At 43.8% G+C, this 15,570-nt stretch overlaps 1 protein-coding gene, 1 long non-coding RNA gene and 1 pseudogene across 2 annotated transcripts; 2 read left to right on the top strand and 1 right to left on the bottom strand.

Annotated features, from left to right (window-relative positions):
• The window catches only part of LOC102409934, a 742,713-nt pseudogene that overhangs the window by 725,926 nt on the left and 1,217 nt on the right, over positions 1-15,570 (bottom strand).
• Positions 1,796-15,570, top strand: LOC123335094. Its single transcript, XR_006553412.1, has 3 exons — positions 1,796-1,808; positions 9,337-9,339; positions 15,306-15,570. It is a non-coding gene; the product is annotated as an uncharacterized LOC123335094 (long non-coding RNA).
• PROP1 (PROP paired-like homeobox 1) lies at positions 5,653-9,329 on the top strand. The gene is made up of 3 exons (XM_006075912.3): positions 5,653-6,290; positions 7,462-7,694; positions 8,966-9,329. The coding sequence occupies exons 1-3, from the start codon at positions 6,182-6,184 to the stop codon at positions 9,302-9,304; spliced, it is 681 nt and encodes a 226-aa protein (XP_006075974.3). The 5' UTR covers positions 5,653-6,181; the 3' UTR covers positions 9,305-9,329.

Here is a 15,570-nt window from a genome sequence, read left to right as displayed (position 1 = left end):
AGAAGTTTCACATCTTGGACCACTGCTTCTTGACTCTCATGTTGTTATGAATTGAATGTTTATGTCTCCTCTCAGTTCAGTTCAGTTCAGTTGCTCAGTTGTGTCTGACTCTTTGCAACCACATGGACTCCCTGTCCATCACCAACTCCTGGAGTTTACTCAAACTCATGTTCATTATGTCAGTAATGCCATCCAACCGTCTCATCCTCTGTTGTCCCCTTCTCTTCCAGCCTTCGGTCTTTTCCAGCATCAGGGTCTTTTCCAAGGAGTCAGTTCTTCACATCAGGTGGCCAAAGTATTGGAGTTTCAGCTTCAGCATCTGTCCTTCCAATGAACACCCAGGACTGAATTCCTTTAGGATGGACTGGTTGGATCTCCTTATAGTCCAAGGGACTCTCAAGAGTCTTCTCCAACATCATAGTTCAAAAGCATCAATTCTTTGGTGCTCAGCTTTCTTTATAGTCCAACTCTCACTTCCATACATGACTACTGGAAAAACCATAGCTTTGAGTATACAGACCTCTGTTGGCAAAGTAATGTCTCTGCTTTTTAATATGCTGTCTATGTTGGTCATAACTTTACTTCCAAGGAGCAAGCATCTTTTAATTTCATGGCTACAGTCACCATCTGCAGTAATTTTGGAGCCCCCCAAAATAAAGTCTCTCACTGTTTCCATTGTTTCCCCATCTATTTGCCATGATATGACGGGACCAGATGCTGTGTTCTTAGTTTTCTGAATGTTGAGTTTCAAGTCAACATTTTTACTCTCCTCTTTCACTTTCATCAAGAGGCCCTTAAGTTCTTCTTCACTTTCTGCCATAATGGTGGTATCATCTGCATATCTAAGGTTATTGATATTTCTCCCAGCAATCAGCTAATATATTAAAACCCTAAACCTAATATGATGCAATGATATTTGGAGGTGGGCCTATGGGAGATGATTAGGGTTGAGAGAGATCATGAGGGTGAGACCACAATATGAGATTAGTATCTTTTTAAGAAGAAGAGAAACCAGAACTGAGTTTTCCATCTTGTGAAGGCAGAAGGTGGCTGTCTGCAATCCAGGAAAAGGGCTCTCAGGACCTGAAGCAGCTAGCACCTTAGTCTTAGATTTCTCAGACTCTGGAAATGGAAATCTATTGTTTTAACCACCCATCCTTTGGTATTTTGTTATGGCAGCCAGAGCTAATGAAGACAAGTGTATAGTCAGTTCTCCTGGGGATCTTGTTACAGTGAAGATTCTGATTCAGTAGGACTCAAGTGGGGTTCCCAAATTTGCATTTCTAACAAGCTTTCATGTGCTGCTTATTATTCTGATCCATGGATCATATTGTAATCTTAAGAATCCTAGAAGATTACCATGCTTTCTGAATTGAATTGTACTTTTAAAGGATATGCTTGAAGGATTAGCATGACCTTGGGGATTCTATGGGTACAGTGTGTTCCAAGACTAATAAAGTATTCTCATGGATTCAGTCTATACTGAGATTTCAAAACTTCATGGCGGGTGACAGGGATTATCTCCTAGTAGAGGTGAAATGTTCTAGGTTTCAGTGTGTCCTAGAGGACCCAGAGTCCGAGGATACTGGGTTGTCTTTAAAGGGTCAGAATGTCCTAGGGTCATCAGAATGTACTTCCTGGAGCTAAGTAATCACAAGAAGCAGACTATTGCAGGTGTCAGGGTGTCCTGACTGTTCAGGGACTCTGGGTGTGTCAGGGTGTCCTTGAAGAATCAGAATGCCTGTCTTCTGCAGAGTTTTGGGGTCTGGGAGAATCAGGATGTACCTGGAATTCAGACGCTCTTCAGAGTCAGGGTACTCTGAAGTTCTGCGCAACCTTGGAAGTTCAGGGAGTCCTGCGGGGTTCTGGATGAATAAGGAGGTGACATTTGGGAAAGGAAAGCAGAGAATACTTGAGAACTATGCTTGGCCAGAAGACTCATCCTATGCTTTATGTTGTTCTGAGGGGGAGTCCAGAGTATTCTGAGAATCAAGATATCGTAGCGGTGGCTGCACAGGCACAGGAGGGCCTAGAGGAGCTATCCCACGTTGAGGGTCAGGAAGGGCAGCAGTGAGGAGATACCCCTCATCCAAGGTAAGGAACAGCAGCTGCGCTTTGCTGGAGCAGCCTTGACGAGATACCCCACGTCCAGGGTAAGAGAAACCCAAGTAAGACGGTAGGTGTTGCAAGAGGGCATCAGAGGGCAGACACACTGAAACCATAATCACAGAAAACAGTCAATCTAATCACACTGGGACCACAGCTTTGTCTAACTCAATGAAACTAAGCCATGCCCATGGGGCCGCCCAAGACAGGCAGGTCATGGTGGAGAGGTCTGACAGAATGTGGTCCACTGGACAAGGGAATGGCAAACCACTTCAGTATTCTTGCCTTCAGAACCCCATGAACAGTATGAAAAGGCAAAATGATAGGATACTGAAAGAGGAACTCCCCAGGTCAGTAGGTGCACAATATGCTACTGGAGATCAGTGGAGAAATAACTCCAGAAAGAATGAAGGGATAGAGCCAAAGCAAAAAGAATACCCAGCTGTATATGTGACTTGTGATAGAAGCAAGGTCCAATGCTGTAAAGAGCAATATTGCATAGGAACCTGGAATGTCAGGTCCATGAATCAAGGCAAATTGGAAGTGATCAAACAAGAGATGGCAAGAGTGAATGTGGACATTCTAGGAATCAGCAAATTCAAATGGACTGAAATGGGTGAATTTAACTCAGATGACCATTATATCTACTACTGTGGGCAGGAATCCCTTAGAAGAAATGGAGGAACCATCATGGTCAACAAAAGAGTCCGAAATGCAGTACTTGGATGCAATCTCAAAAACAACAGAATGATCTCTGTTCGTTTCCAAGGCAAACCATTCAATATCACAGTAATCCAAGTCTATGCCCCAACCAGTAATGCTGAAGAAGCTGAAGTTGAACGGTTCTATGAAGACCTACGAGACCTTTTAGAACTAACACCCAAAAAAGATGTCCTTTTCATTTTAGGGGACTGGAATGCAAAAGTAGGAAGTCAAGAAACACCTGGAGTAACAGGCAAATTTGGCCTTGGAATACGGAATGAAGCAGGGCAAAGACTAATAGAGTTTTGCCAAGAAAATGCACTGGTCATAACAAACACCCTCTTCCAACAACACAAGAGAAGACTCTACACATGGACATCACCAGATGGTCAACACCAAAATCAGATTGATTATATTCTTTGCAGCCAAAAATGGAGAAGCTCTATACAGTCAACAAAAACAAGACCAGGAGCTGACTGTGGCTCAGATCGTGAACTCCTTATTGCCAAATTCAGACTGAAATCGAAGAAAGTAGGGAAAACCACTAGACCATTCAGATATGACCTAAATCAAATCCCTTATGATTATACAGTGGAAGTGAGAAATAGATTTAAGGGACTAGATCTGATAGACAGAGTGCCTGATGAACTATGGATGGAGGTTCGTGACATTGTACAGGAGGCAGGGATCAAGACCATCCCCATGGAAAAGAAATGCAAAAAAGCAAAATGGCTGTCTGAGGAACCTTACAAATAGCTGTGAAAAGAAGAGAAGAGAAAAGCAAAGGAGAAAAGGAAAGATATAAGCATCTGAATGCAGAGTTCCAAAGAATAGCAAGAAGAGATAAGAAAGCCTTCCTCAGCAATCAATGCAAAGAAATAGAGGAAAACAACAGAATGGGAAAGACTAGAGATCTCTTCAAGAAAATTAGAGATACCAAGGAAACATTTCACACAAAGATGGGCTCGATAAAGAACAGAAATGGTGTGCACCTAACAGAAGCAGAAGATATTAAGAAAAGGTGGCAGGAATACACAGAAGAACTGTATAAAAAAGATCTTCACGACCCAGATAATCACGATGGTGTGGTCACTCACCTAGAGCCAGACATCCTGGAATGTGAAGTCAAGTGGGCCTTAGGAAGCATCACTATGAACAAAGCTAGTGGAGATGATGGAATTCCAGTTGAGCTCTTTCAAATCCTGAAAGATGATGCTGTGGAAGTGCTGCACTCAATATGCCAGCAAATTTGGAAAACTCAGCAGTGGCCACAGGACTGGAAAAGGTCAGTTTTCATTCCAATCCCAGAGAAAGGCAATGCCAAAGAATGCTCAAATTACCACACAATTGCACTCATCTCACACGCTAGTAAAGTAATGCTCAAAATTCTCCAAGCCAAGCTTCTGCAGTACATGAACCAGATGTTCAAGCTGGTTTTAGAAATGCAGAGGAACCAGAGACCAAATTGCCAACATCCGCTGGATCATGGAAAAAGCAAGAGAATTCCAGAAAAGCATCTATTTCTGCTTTATTGATTATGCCAAAGCCTTTGACTGAGTGCATCACAATAAACTGTGGAAAACTCTGAAAGAGATGGGAATACCAGACCACCTGACCTGCCTCTTGAGAAACCTGTATGCAGGTCAAGAAGCAACAGTTAGAACTGGACATGGAACAACAGACTGGTTCCAAATAGGAAAAGGAGGTTGTCAAGGCTGTATATTGTCACCCTGTTTATTTAACTTCTGTGCAGAGTACATCATGAGAAACGCTGGGCTGGAAGAAGTACAAGCTGGAATCAAGATTGCTGGGAGAAATATCAATAACCTCAGATAGGCAGATGACACCACCCTTATGGCAGAAAGTGAAGAGGAACTAAAAAGCCTCTTGATGAAGGTGAAAGTGGAGAGTGAAAAAGTTGGCTTAAAGCTCAACATTCAGAAAACTAAGATCATGGCATCTGGTGGAAACAGTGTCAGACTTTATTTTTTTGGGCTCCAAAATCACTGCAGATGGTGATTGCAGCCATGAAATTAAAAGACGCTTACTCCTTGGAAGAAAAGTTATGACCAACCTAGACAGCATATTGTAAAGCAGAGACATTACTTTGCCAACAAACGTCCGTCTAGTCAAGGCTATGGTTTTTCCTGTGGTCATGTATGGATGTGAGAGTTGGACTGTGAAGAAGGCTGAGCACCGAAGAATTGATGCTTTTGAACTGTGGTGTTGGAGAAGACTCTTGAGAGTCCCTTGGACTGCAAGGAGATCCAACCAGTCCATTCTGAAGGAGATCAGTCTTGGAATTTCTTTGGAAGGAATGATGCTAAAGCTGAAACTCCAGTACTTTGGCCACCTCTAGCAAAAAGTTGACTCATTGGAAAAGACTCTGATGCTGGGATGGGGGCATTGGGGGCAGGAGGGGAAGGGGATGACAGAGGATGAGATGGCTGGATGGCATCACTGATTCGATGGACGTGAGTCTGAGTGAATTCAGGGAGTTGGTGATGGACAGGGAGGCATGGCATGCTGCGATTCATGGGGCGCAAAGAGTCGGACAGGACTGAGTGACTGAACTGAACTGAGGAGGGATCAGAATGTACTTGTGTGTTTTAGCTTTTTAGTTTCCTAGAAAGAAGTCTTTGGGAATCACCTGCATAATAAGATACCAGGCAGGCCCTACTCCTGGCCCCCATTTGTACCCCCTCTCCCTTCTCATGATGGGGTTCTGAGGAGGGGTCTCAGGCAGAATGCATTTTCTCCTCCTTCCCCTGTCTGCTCCCAGGAGGGGATTTAAAAGGACAAAAGAATTTGGCCTTCTGGGAATATGAGCTCTTGGCCCCAGTCCCTGGACCCTCCAACAGAGCACCTTCTCTCATCCGGCTTGTGATCCTCCCTTGATGATGGGGGCTCTGGTGACCAGGCAGTGATTGGATGGGCCCACAGGGGTGAGGAGGAGGTCACTCCTCCAAGGCTCAGGGAGAAAAGAGGTAGTGTGGGATTGCAAGCTGGGAAAGTAGGCAGCTGAGAGCAAAGGGAGAGACGGCATCCCAGAGAGAAGGGGTAGGGAGAGAAAAATGGAGACTAAAACAGAGGAAAAAGAGTGAGGGCAAGACAGACAGAAGGAGAGCATACTTAAGCGAGGGAATGGAAAATTAGAAACAAAAGTTAGAAAAAAGGAGAGAGGGAGGAAGACAGAGGTGTCTATCTATATCTATATTTATATTTACCTAGGGAGAGAGATTCAGAGAGGTATAAATAGAGGGAGAATAATCAAGATACCAGGCATAGAGGGGAACAGAAACTTACAAAGACTGATCCAAAATCAGAGATTTAGGACACGGAACTGGACTGTCTTTGGTCTCTTTTGTGAGCCATGGACACAGAAGGGAGCAGTGAGCAGGGTAAGCAAACGAAGGAGCAAGTTTGCAGCAGCCTGTGGCCCGAGGGCTACCCAGCCGCTGAGACTGTGACCTCCTCAGTGGGTGAGTGAATCTTTTGGGTGGTGTTCCTGAGGAAGCAGCCAGTGTGTGGGCACCATGGGGCAACTGTTTGCCATGAGGAAGATGAAGAGGAGAAATAGAAAACCAGAATCCTAGAATGTTAAAAATAAGGGAACCTTAGAAGGCATGGGGTGGTACAACTTGTCTGCTTTACAGAGTCGGGTCACTGAAGCCCTACCCTGAGGAGGGGGCAGAGTCAGAGCTGAAATCTGTCTCCTCACTCCTGACCTCAGAGTTCACCAACTGCGTAGCCTTCTCTGAGGAAGAGAGCTGGAGGGACCAGAGCTTTGGAAATGAGTAGAGTAAGGGGCCAAGGTGGACATTGAGCACCAGGTGGGGACCACCTCCTGGGTCCCCATGGGGATGGGATCTTCACTCCAGACATGTTTTTTTCAGTGTGTGCCTTCCAGGTGTTTCCTTTTGCTCCTGTTCTCTCTTCCCTGACTGGCTCTCAGACTAATTAGTGTGGGGGCTTAGTAAGCCTTTAGGGAGAAGAGGCAAGCCTTTCCCACGAGCTCAGGTTCCTGCAGCCTGGTGGCCGGGCCAGGACTGGGATAGGGGAGAAGATGAAATGCATGCATGGGGAGGGTGCATCTGAGCAGAAGAGGGAGGGATGTTTCATCTTCCCAAGTGAAGGGTGTAGGATGGGAACAATATAAAGTTTTAAGTTGCATGTGAGCCATGAGAGCAGGGAGCAAGTAATAGGGGTCTTAGAGACCTGGGCAATTGTTATGGTGTCAGAGTGAACATAAGGTACATAGGGTAAGATCAGGAAGGTGGTATGTATGCTCAGAGAAGTGGAAGGCTGCAGAGGAGCATGCCTTACATGGGGACACATCTGGGGGAATGTAATAGGGAGTGGGCATATGGGTGCAGAAGTGAGGCAGAAAGAGCGTGAATGCCCAGGACAAATGAGTCTGAGGTGTGCACCTCATCTGGAGATGGCAGCCTGAGTTAGGGGACTCAGAAGCAAAGTGGAGCCAAGGCTGAGCTAGATTCAGCTGGTTCTGAAAGCTGAAGAATTTCTGGTTGGGGCAGAGTGTATGAGCAACACATTGGGTCCGAGTAGACTCTGGGGATTCCAGCATATGTGGTCTGGGATGGATGGATGGGTCTCTGTGGCAGCAACCTCTCCCCCTCTTCTCCTCCTCAGATATGAACACTCAGCCCTACCGGAACCTCTCTGGTGTAAGAGTGGGGAGACCAAAGCTTTCCCCGCAAGGAGGACAGAGGGGTCGGCCACACTCCCGGCGCCGTCACCGCACCACCTTCAGTCCAGCGCAGTTGGAACAGCTGGAGTCAGCTTTTGGGAGGAACCAGTACCCTGACATTTGGGCACGAGAAAGTCTCGCTCAGGACACAGGCCTCAGTGAGGCCAGAATCCAGGTGATGGCCCAGAATTCCGTGCCTCCACCCCCCAGGAAGAAATGCAGATTCAGTGCTTGGGAACTACTGGGGCAAAGTTCTCAGGGCATTATAACCCTAACCCAAACCTTCACCAGAACAGAGTCTTATCCAACAGTCAAGGTAACCTCATCTGTACCAGGAATGTCACTTGAGTTTAACCCTGCTGCTGCTGCTGCTGCTGCTGCTGCTAAGTTGCTTCAGTCGTGTCCGACTCTGTGTGACCCCATAGATGGCAGTCCATCAGGCTTCCCCGTCCCTGGGATTCTCCAGGCAAGAACACTGGAGTGGGTTGCCATTTCCTTCTCCAATGCATGCAAGTGAAAAGTGAAAGTGAAGTCGCCAGTCGTATCCGACTCCCAGCGACCCCGTGGACTGCAGCCTACCAGGCTCCTCTGTCCATGGGATTTTCCAGGCAAGAGTACTGGAGTGGGGTGCCATTGCCTTCTCCGAGTTTAACCCTGGCACTAACCTAATCTAACTTGAATGCCAACATCAACCCCCAGTATCGACCCCCAACTTTAATAGTGATCTGAACAGCAGAATTGCAGTCCTAACTATTCCTACACATACGTAACCTTGTCTCTAACCATGGCCTTGAAACTCGATAAGCCTGATACTCCCTTGTTTCTAACCATATCTTGTGTGTGTGTTAGTTGCTCAGCTGTATCTGACTCTTTGCAACCCCATGGACTGTAGCCCGTCCATGGAATTCTCCAGGCAAGAATACTGGAGTGGGTTGCCATTTCCTTCTCCAGAGGATCTTCTTGACCCAGAGATTGAACCCAGGTCTTCTGCAATGCAGGCAGATCCTTTACCATCTGAGCCACCAGGGAAACCATATCTTAGGAATCTTAATCTTAGAATAAAATATACCCTAAAGTCAACCTGGTCTATGACAATTAAACTCATCCATAGTCTTAAACTCTAATAACCCTAGAGGAAGTTTCCCATTCTCTGGGGAAAGGAAATGTCATTTTGTCAAGTTTATCTCTTTCCTGTTGGAAGTTGACATTTCTTACTCACCTAAAATTGAAGCAGGGCAAATTTAGACATGGGCTGGAGGAATGGTGTGGTCTCACTTTGTCACTAGGCCTGGCTCAGTTATGCCTTTTGCAAGAGCTTTGCCTCCTCTGGGGATGTGGGGGAATTTTATGCCCGGTACCTTCAGTCTTCAAGGAGAGAGGGTGCATGTGATAATGCCGCCTATTTGAGAGAGAGGCTCTGATGCAGCTCTTCTTCCCCCTCTTCAGGTCTGGTTCCAGAACCGCAGAGCTAAGCAGAGGAAGCAAGAGCGGTCACTGCTCCAGCCACTGGCCCACCTGTCTCCTGCCACCTTCTCTGGTTTCTTGCCCGAGCCCCCTTCTTGTCCCTATTCGTACCCAACACCTCCTCCCCCAATGACCTGCTTCCCTCACCCCTACAACCATGCTCTTCCATCTCAGCCCTCCACAGGTAGTTCCTTTGCTCGACCCTACCAGTCTGAAGACTGGTACCCCAACTTGCACCCAACCCCTGCTGGTCATCTGGCCTGCCCTCCACCCCCACCCATGCTTCCCCTCAGCCTTGAGCCACCAAAGTCCTGGAACTAAAGTAAACAAGTACTGATAAGGTAATTTCCCAGTCTGTGACCCTCACAAAACAGAGAAAACTGGGTGATTTCCTTTCCTTCTAAGGGTGAAGTAAAAATATGGTGAGGGGTAGCACAGGGATTGGGAATGTAGAAATGGGAGATTATGATGAAGTCTCACTGAGGTGACTGAATAAATTTAAGGAGGTGAAACTACTGGAAGATGTAGGGAAAAAACCCCAGTGTAGGTGACTGGTGGAAGGGTAGAATTGAGGGAAGCAATGGTTGCTGCTGATGAATGGAAATGGTTGTAGGGTATAGAATTTTGTGGGTTTCATTCATTGAGATCACAGCTGAGAACCTTTATCCCTGTTGTTTCTAGCTGATTTCAGTCAGGCATTTGATGTGTAAGTCTACTTATACATCCCTTCCCCATCACCTCCACCCAAATCTGTCATTAACTTTTGTTCATTCTATTCTGAAAATCCTGGAGAAGGGAAGGCAACCCACTTCAGTATTCTTGGCTGGAGAAACCCAGTGATAGAGGAGCCTGGTGGGCTACAGTCCATGGGGTTGCAAAGAGTCAGACATGACTGAAGGAACTTAGCACGCACACATTCTGAAAATAGCTCCTGAATTTATTCCTCTCCTTTCTATTCCAGCAGACACTTTGCTTTTACTGGCCCACATTTTCTAATTAATCCTCCTTCTTGGTTCCCTTAGGTCCAGTCTTTCCCACTTCCAACAGGCTGTGCACATCTGATAACATAAGAATAGCTCTCCAATGTGTTTTAAATAATAAATAAATAATAACTGATAAAACACATACTTAGCCTGTAAGAATCTTCAGTGTTACTTTCAACCTAACTTTTAAGTCAACTGCATGTGGTTTTGTTATTGAGCAAAGGCTCCTGTGGCACAGAAAGCCAAACTCTGACAGTGAATGTTTACAGCAAAGTAAGGTTTTATCGCAGGGCTCCACGCAAGGGAATGGGAGGCAAGTCAGATCCACTCCAACTTGGTCTTTGAGTTGGGGGTGTTTTTAAAGGAGAAGAATAAGTTGAGATTAATCATCATCTTGTGACATTTCTGTGACATCTCTTAATCATAGTTGTGGAAATAAGAATATCTCTAGTTTATGATTCTCTAGTCAGGTGGTCCATGCCTGGGGCATCTGTGAGATTATTCTACTCTGGAGAAACAAACCTGAGTTTGTGTGTTAATAGTAATACCTACAGCAGCAATTTTAGTTGTCTGATTCTGATTGATTAGTGTTCGTTTGATGCAGGATTGAGGTCAGAATAAAAGTGAATACAGTTTTGAATAGACAGATTAATCACAAACTCACAAAAAGGAACTCAGTTTTAGAGAGGCCCAGTTTCAGAGAAGGAACAGTTTGATTAAGGGAAAACTTTTCCATTCGCAAACTATGAGTCTTGAGGCTCATAAGAGGTCATTCCCAGTGAAGTACCTTAGTCTGAGCTCTCCCAACAGAAACATGGTATGGTATAGTTTGTGATGTCATTTATATACCTTATTGCTTATAAGGTACTTATTTTACTCATAACTTATTTAAATGTAGGCCTACCTCACTTACTGGTAGGTCCATAGAAGAATTCTGAGTAAACAAGCCTCTAGGGATTTTGTTTACAGTTTTTTATATGTATTGATATTACATAAAAAATGTCAAAACCTCTGTGATGGACAATTCCATTTCTGTGTAATTATCCCCTTGGGCCAGACTGCCTTCCAGAAGGATAATACTGGTTTGCATGCCTCTCAAAATATCAGTATCAGTATCAAAAATGATTGACATTGATCATTTTGGAAAATTGATTCCCTGAGAGTGATGTTTCCTTGTTGGTTAGTTTTTTCAGTTTTCATTAATCAATTGCTAGTGAAAGTTGAAGATAATTTCATGTTTATTGACAATTTACTTTTTTTCTCTTCTGCCTTGCTTCTCTGAGTTATTTGTATAATTGTGTATTGATCTAGTCATCTTTTATTAGTGTTTCAGGAACCACAGGTGAGAGATCTCCCCTTCTTTTTTCTGGATTCACCCATATTTTCCTCATTATCTGGATCAAAATATTATGCCTTGAATCATCTTAAATTTATTTTAGTTTGTGCAGTAAAATAGTCATATAATTTCCCCTCAATCAGCTAACTGGCTTTTCCAAAATAATTTATTTAACAGTTTAACATTGGTTTGTAAAAACTTTTTCCCACATACTAAGTTCTCATATGGGACAGTTGTAGACGCCTAATTCTTTTCCACCAATTAGCTTCTCTATTCTGGTATCAGTTACATAGAGTCTTAATTATCAAACATTGTAAGGATTATTGATATCTCTAAAATGTTAAATTTCCTTATTCAAATACAAGGTGAATCTTGTCATTTTTTTCCAGCCTTTTCTTATGTTCCTCAGGAAACTTCTGGATATTTTTTCATAAAACAAATCTTTTTATTTACTTATTTATTTTTAACTGGAGGATAATTGCTTTAAAATGTTGTGTTGGGCTCTGCCAGACATCAACATGAACCAGCCATAGGTATACATGCGTTCCTTCCCTCTTAAACCTCCCTCCCACCTCCTACCCCACCATACTCCTCTAGTTTGTCACAGACACCAGATTGACCTCTCTGTGTTACACAGCAACTTCCCATCACCTATCTATTTTACATACAGTAATTTATATATTTCAAAGCTAGTCTCTCAATTTGTCCCACTCTCTTTCCCCATCTGTGTCCATAAGTCTGTTCTCTATATCTGAGTCTCTATTTTTGCCCTGCAAATAGATTCATCAGTACCATTTTTCTGGATTCCATATACCATAAAAAAATCTTAATAGGAGTTGTATAACTTACAAAAGTTAAGTATGGTGTTTGTAACAGTCAACTCAAAAGATTTATATATATATATATGACATATATATTATATATATGAATATATATGACCCTGAATATATATTTATATATATTAACTGGATTAATCACAAAACCTCATGTTAAGCTAACTCAACTCAAGATGAGATAAACAACATTTGTGGAATCTGTCCACAACTTAATTTACTCATAGAAAAATATATAGATAGACACACACTAATTTTTTCCTTTTTAAAAATAAAAATGAGATCCTACCATAAGTGGATATAGACATAAAAACATCTTTCAAGTGGATCACATAGATTTTACTGTTTCATTCCATTAACTGGCAGTTTTATGAGGCACTTAACCATTCACCGGTCATTTGAGACTCACAGCTGATTTGATACTTTGTTTTGTTTTACCACCACAAACGTCACTGCAGTTGTCTCATTAAAAGATAATTCTCAGAAAAAGGTAAAATCATGACTCTCATAGATATGAAAATTTTATTTAACTCATTGTTAATAAGGCAAAGAATAATAAAGATGTGCGTCCCCACCCCCATGGAAACATGGGTACAATCAGCTATTTGTCCAGCCTGACTGTTGCTGGCTTTTCATGACTTTAAAATAAATTGTGATCAAATAATAGTAAAAAAAAAAAAAAAAAAGAATGATAAAGATGTCAAAGCCAACTCATAGGACAAAGAACAAACATATTTATAGATAAGAAATAGTGAAATCAATGTGTAAATGGAGGCAAAATTGTCTCCTGGTTGAGGAGGGAAGTCAACTGACCCTCTAGGGGATGAGATTTATGCATATGTCTATAAGACAACACTCAAAAAACTAAGATCATGGCACCGGGTCCCATTACTTCATGGAAAATAAATGGGGAAACAATGGAAACAGTGACAGACTTGATTTTCTTGGACTCCAAAATCACTGCAGATGGTGACTGCAGCCATGAAATTAAAAGATGCTTGCTCCTTGGAAGAAGAGCTACGACAGCATACCAAAAAGCAGAGACCTTACTTTACTGACAAAGGTCCATCTGGTCAAAGCTATGGTTTCTCCAGTAGTCATGTATGGATGTGAGAGTTGGACTATAAAGAAAGCTGAGTGCCGAAGAATTGATGCTTTTGAACTGTGATGTTGGAGAAGACTCTTGAGAGTCCCTTAGAGATCCAACCAGTCCATCCTAAAGGAAATCAGTCCTGAATATTCATTGGAAGGACTGATGCTGAAGCTGAAACTCCAATACTTTGGCCACCGATGCAAAGAACTGACTCATTTGAAAAGACCCTGATGCTGGGAAAGATTGAAGGTGGGAGGTTAAGGGGCTGACAGAGGATGAGATAGTTGGATGGCATCACTGACTTGATGGACACGAGTTTGAGCAAGCTCCGGGAATTGATGGTGGACAGGGAAGCCTGGTGTGCTGCAGTCCATGGGGTCACAGAGTCAGACACGACTGAGCAACTGAACTGAACTGAAGGTTTTAAAATCTCTTCTTGGTTCTATACTCCAGAGTTGGTTCTCTCGGTAGCTTTCCAGGATCATACAAGCATTGGCATGTACCTGGGGTCCCCCTTACCTTTCGCCTCCTGCTGGTTGTGAAATGAAATATTTTTGTGAAATGAAATATTTTCTGCTATACCAATAAACAAGCCATGCCACAGCCATCAGGGATTCCAGACTTCCAAATGTAAACTTCTGAGCCCAGGCGAGACAATACCAGCTATCTGGCAGCCATCAGCCAGGGCTGAGGACCTGGGGTAGGGTGTGAGAAAGCACAGGAGGCAGCCAACTGCCACATCCACTACCCCTTATGGTAAATGAGGAATTAAGGATGGGAACAGTCAAAAAGCAGGCTTTGGTTCCAGATAGCTGAGATACATATGAAAGAAATGATTTCAGTAAGCCTGGACACTTGTATCTTCCCATACATTGTTCAGTTGCTTAGTTGTGTCCAACTCTTTGCGACTGCAGCACGCCAGGCTTCCCTGTCCTTCACCATCTCCTGGAGCTTACTCAAACTCATGTCCATTGAATTGGTGATGCCATCCAAACATCTCGTCCTCTGTCGTCCCCTTATCCACCCACCCTCAATCTTTCCCAGCATCAGGGTCTTTCCTAATAAGTCAGCTCTTTGCATCATGGATGGAGGAGCCTGGTAGGCTGCAGTCCATGGGGTCGCTAGAGTTGGAAACGACTGAGCGACTTCACTTTCACTTTTCACTTTCATGCACTGGAGAAGGAAATGGCAACCCACTCCAGTGTTCTTGCCTGGAGAATCCCAGGGACGGGAAGCCTGGTGGGCTGCCGTCTATGGGTTGCACAGAGTCGGACACGACTGAAGTGATTTAGCAGCAGCAGCCAAAGTATTGGAGCTTCAGCTTCAGCATCAGAGTGCTAAATTCCTTAACACGAGAGATCTGGTTTTGTTAATGAGTCCAAGTTTGCTCTGCTTGCCCCAGGATATACCAATAAATCCGAGGGACAAGGTGTTGAGATAAAGAAGGCACTTTATTCTGGGAACTGGTTGACTGAGAAGATGGCAGGCTAGTGGCTCAAAATAAAGCTCAAAAAACCCATCTTGTTGGGGCCTGGATGCCAGGTTCTTTTATGGATCAGAGATACAGGAGGTGAGGAAACAAAGTAAAGACCATTCAGTTCTTGCAAGTATCTTCTACAGCTGCAAGCCTCAGGCAGAGGGATGTGTTAGTTTCACTTCCTTCATTGGTGGGCTGAGTTGAACAGGCATGCTCAGTTGCGTCTGACTCTTTGAGAACCCATGAACTGCAGCCTGCCAGACTCCTCTGTCCATGGGATTTTCCAGGGAAAAATACTGGAGTGGGTTGCCACTTCCTTCTCCAGGGGATCTTCCCAACCCAGGGACTGAACCCACATCTCCTGTGTCTCCTGCATTGGCAGGTGGATTTTTCTTTTTTCTCATTAAACTTTTTTTTAATGGGTCTCAAATTCTGTGACAGATTTTTGGTCAAGTTGTTTTCTTTAGAAAGTACTGATTTTAAAAACCAATAACTTAAATTGCCACACACAAAACATATGGTCCACAAAACATTCTCCTTTCCTTCTGAAGGAAGATGCATTGTTGTAATTAACCCGTCTTTTACTATCAAATTTAAAAGGCCAATTGAGACAAACAGTTCTGAGACTGTTCTTCCACCACTGATTAAGACTGGGGTGGCAGGTATTGGGGATAATACTCATTTAACCTTCTGAGCTTTCTGGGCAGACTTGGTGACTTTGCCAGCTCCAGCTGCCTTCTTGTCCACCGCTTTGATGACACCCACAGCGACCATCTCTCATGTCACGCACAGCAAAACAGCCCTTGAGAGGATAGTTAGAGAAGGTCTTGACACACATGGGCTTTCCAGGAACCATATCAACAAT

This window comes from Bubalus bubalis, chromosome 9, assembly GCF_019923935.1.
Source record: "Bubalus bubalis isolate 160015118507 breed Murrah chromosome 9, NDDB_SH_1, whole genome shotgun sequence".
Taxonomy (NCBI): Eukaryota; Metazoa; Chordata; class Mammalia; order Artiodactyla; family Bovidae; genus Bubalus; species Bubalus bubalis.
This window is presented reverse-complemented; position numbering and strand designations above follow the sequence as displayed.

Excerpts from the sequence above, each read along its gene's own strand:
- PROP1 (XM_006075912.3), top strand. The coding sequence starts at position 6,182 with ATGGACACAGAAGGGAGCAGTGAGCAGGGTAAGCAAACGAAGGAGCAA. Across the intron at positions 6,291-7,461 it reads GACTGTGACCTCCTCAGTGG|ATATGAACACTCAGCCCTAC; the intron begins GTGAGTGAATCT and ends TCTCCTCCTCAG. Across the intron at positions 7,695-8,965 it reads TCAGTGAGGCCAGAATCCAG|GTCTGGTTCCAGAACCGCAG; the intron begins GTGATGGCCCAG and ends CCCCCTCTTCAG.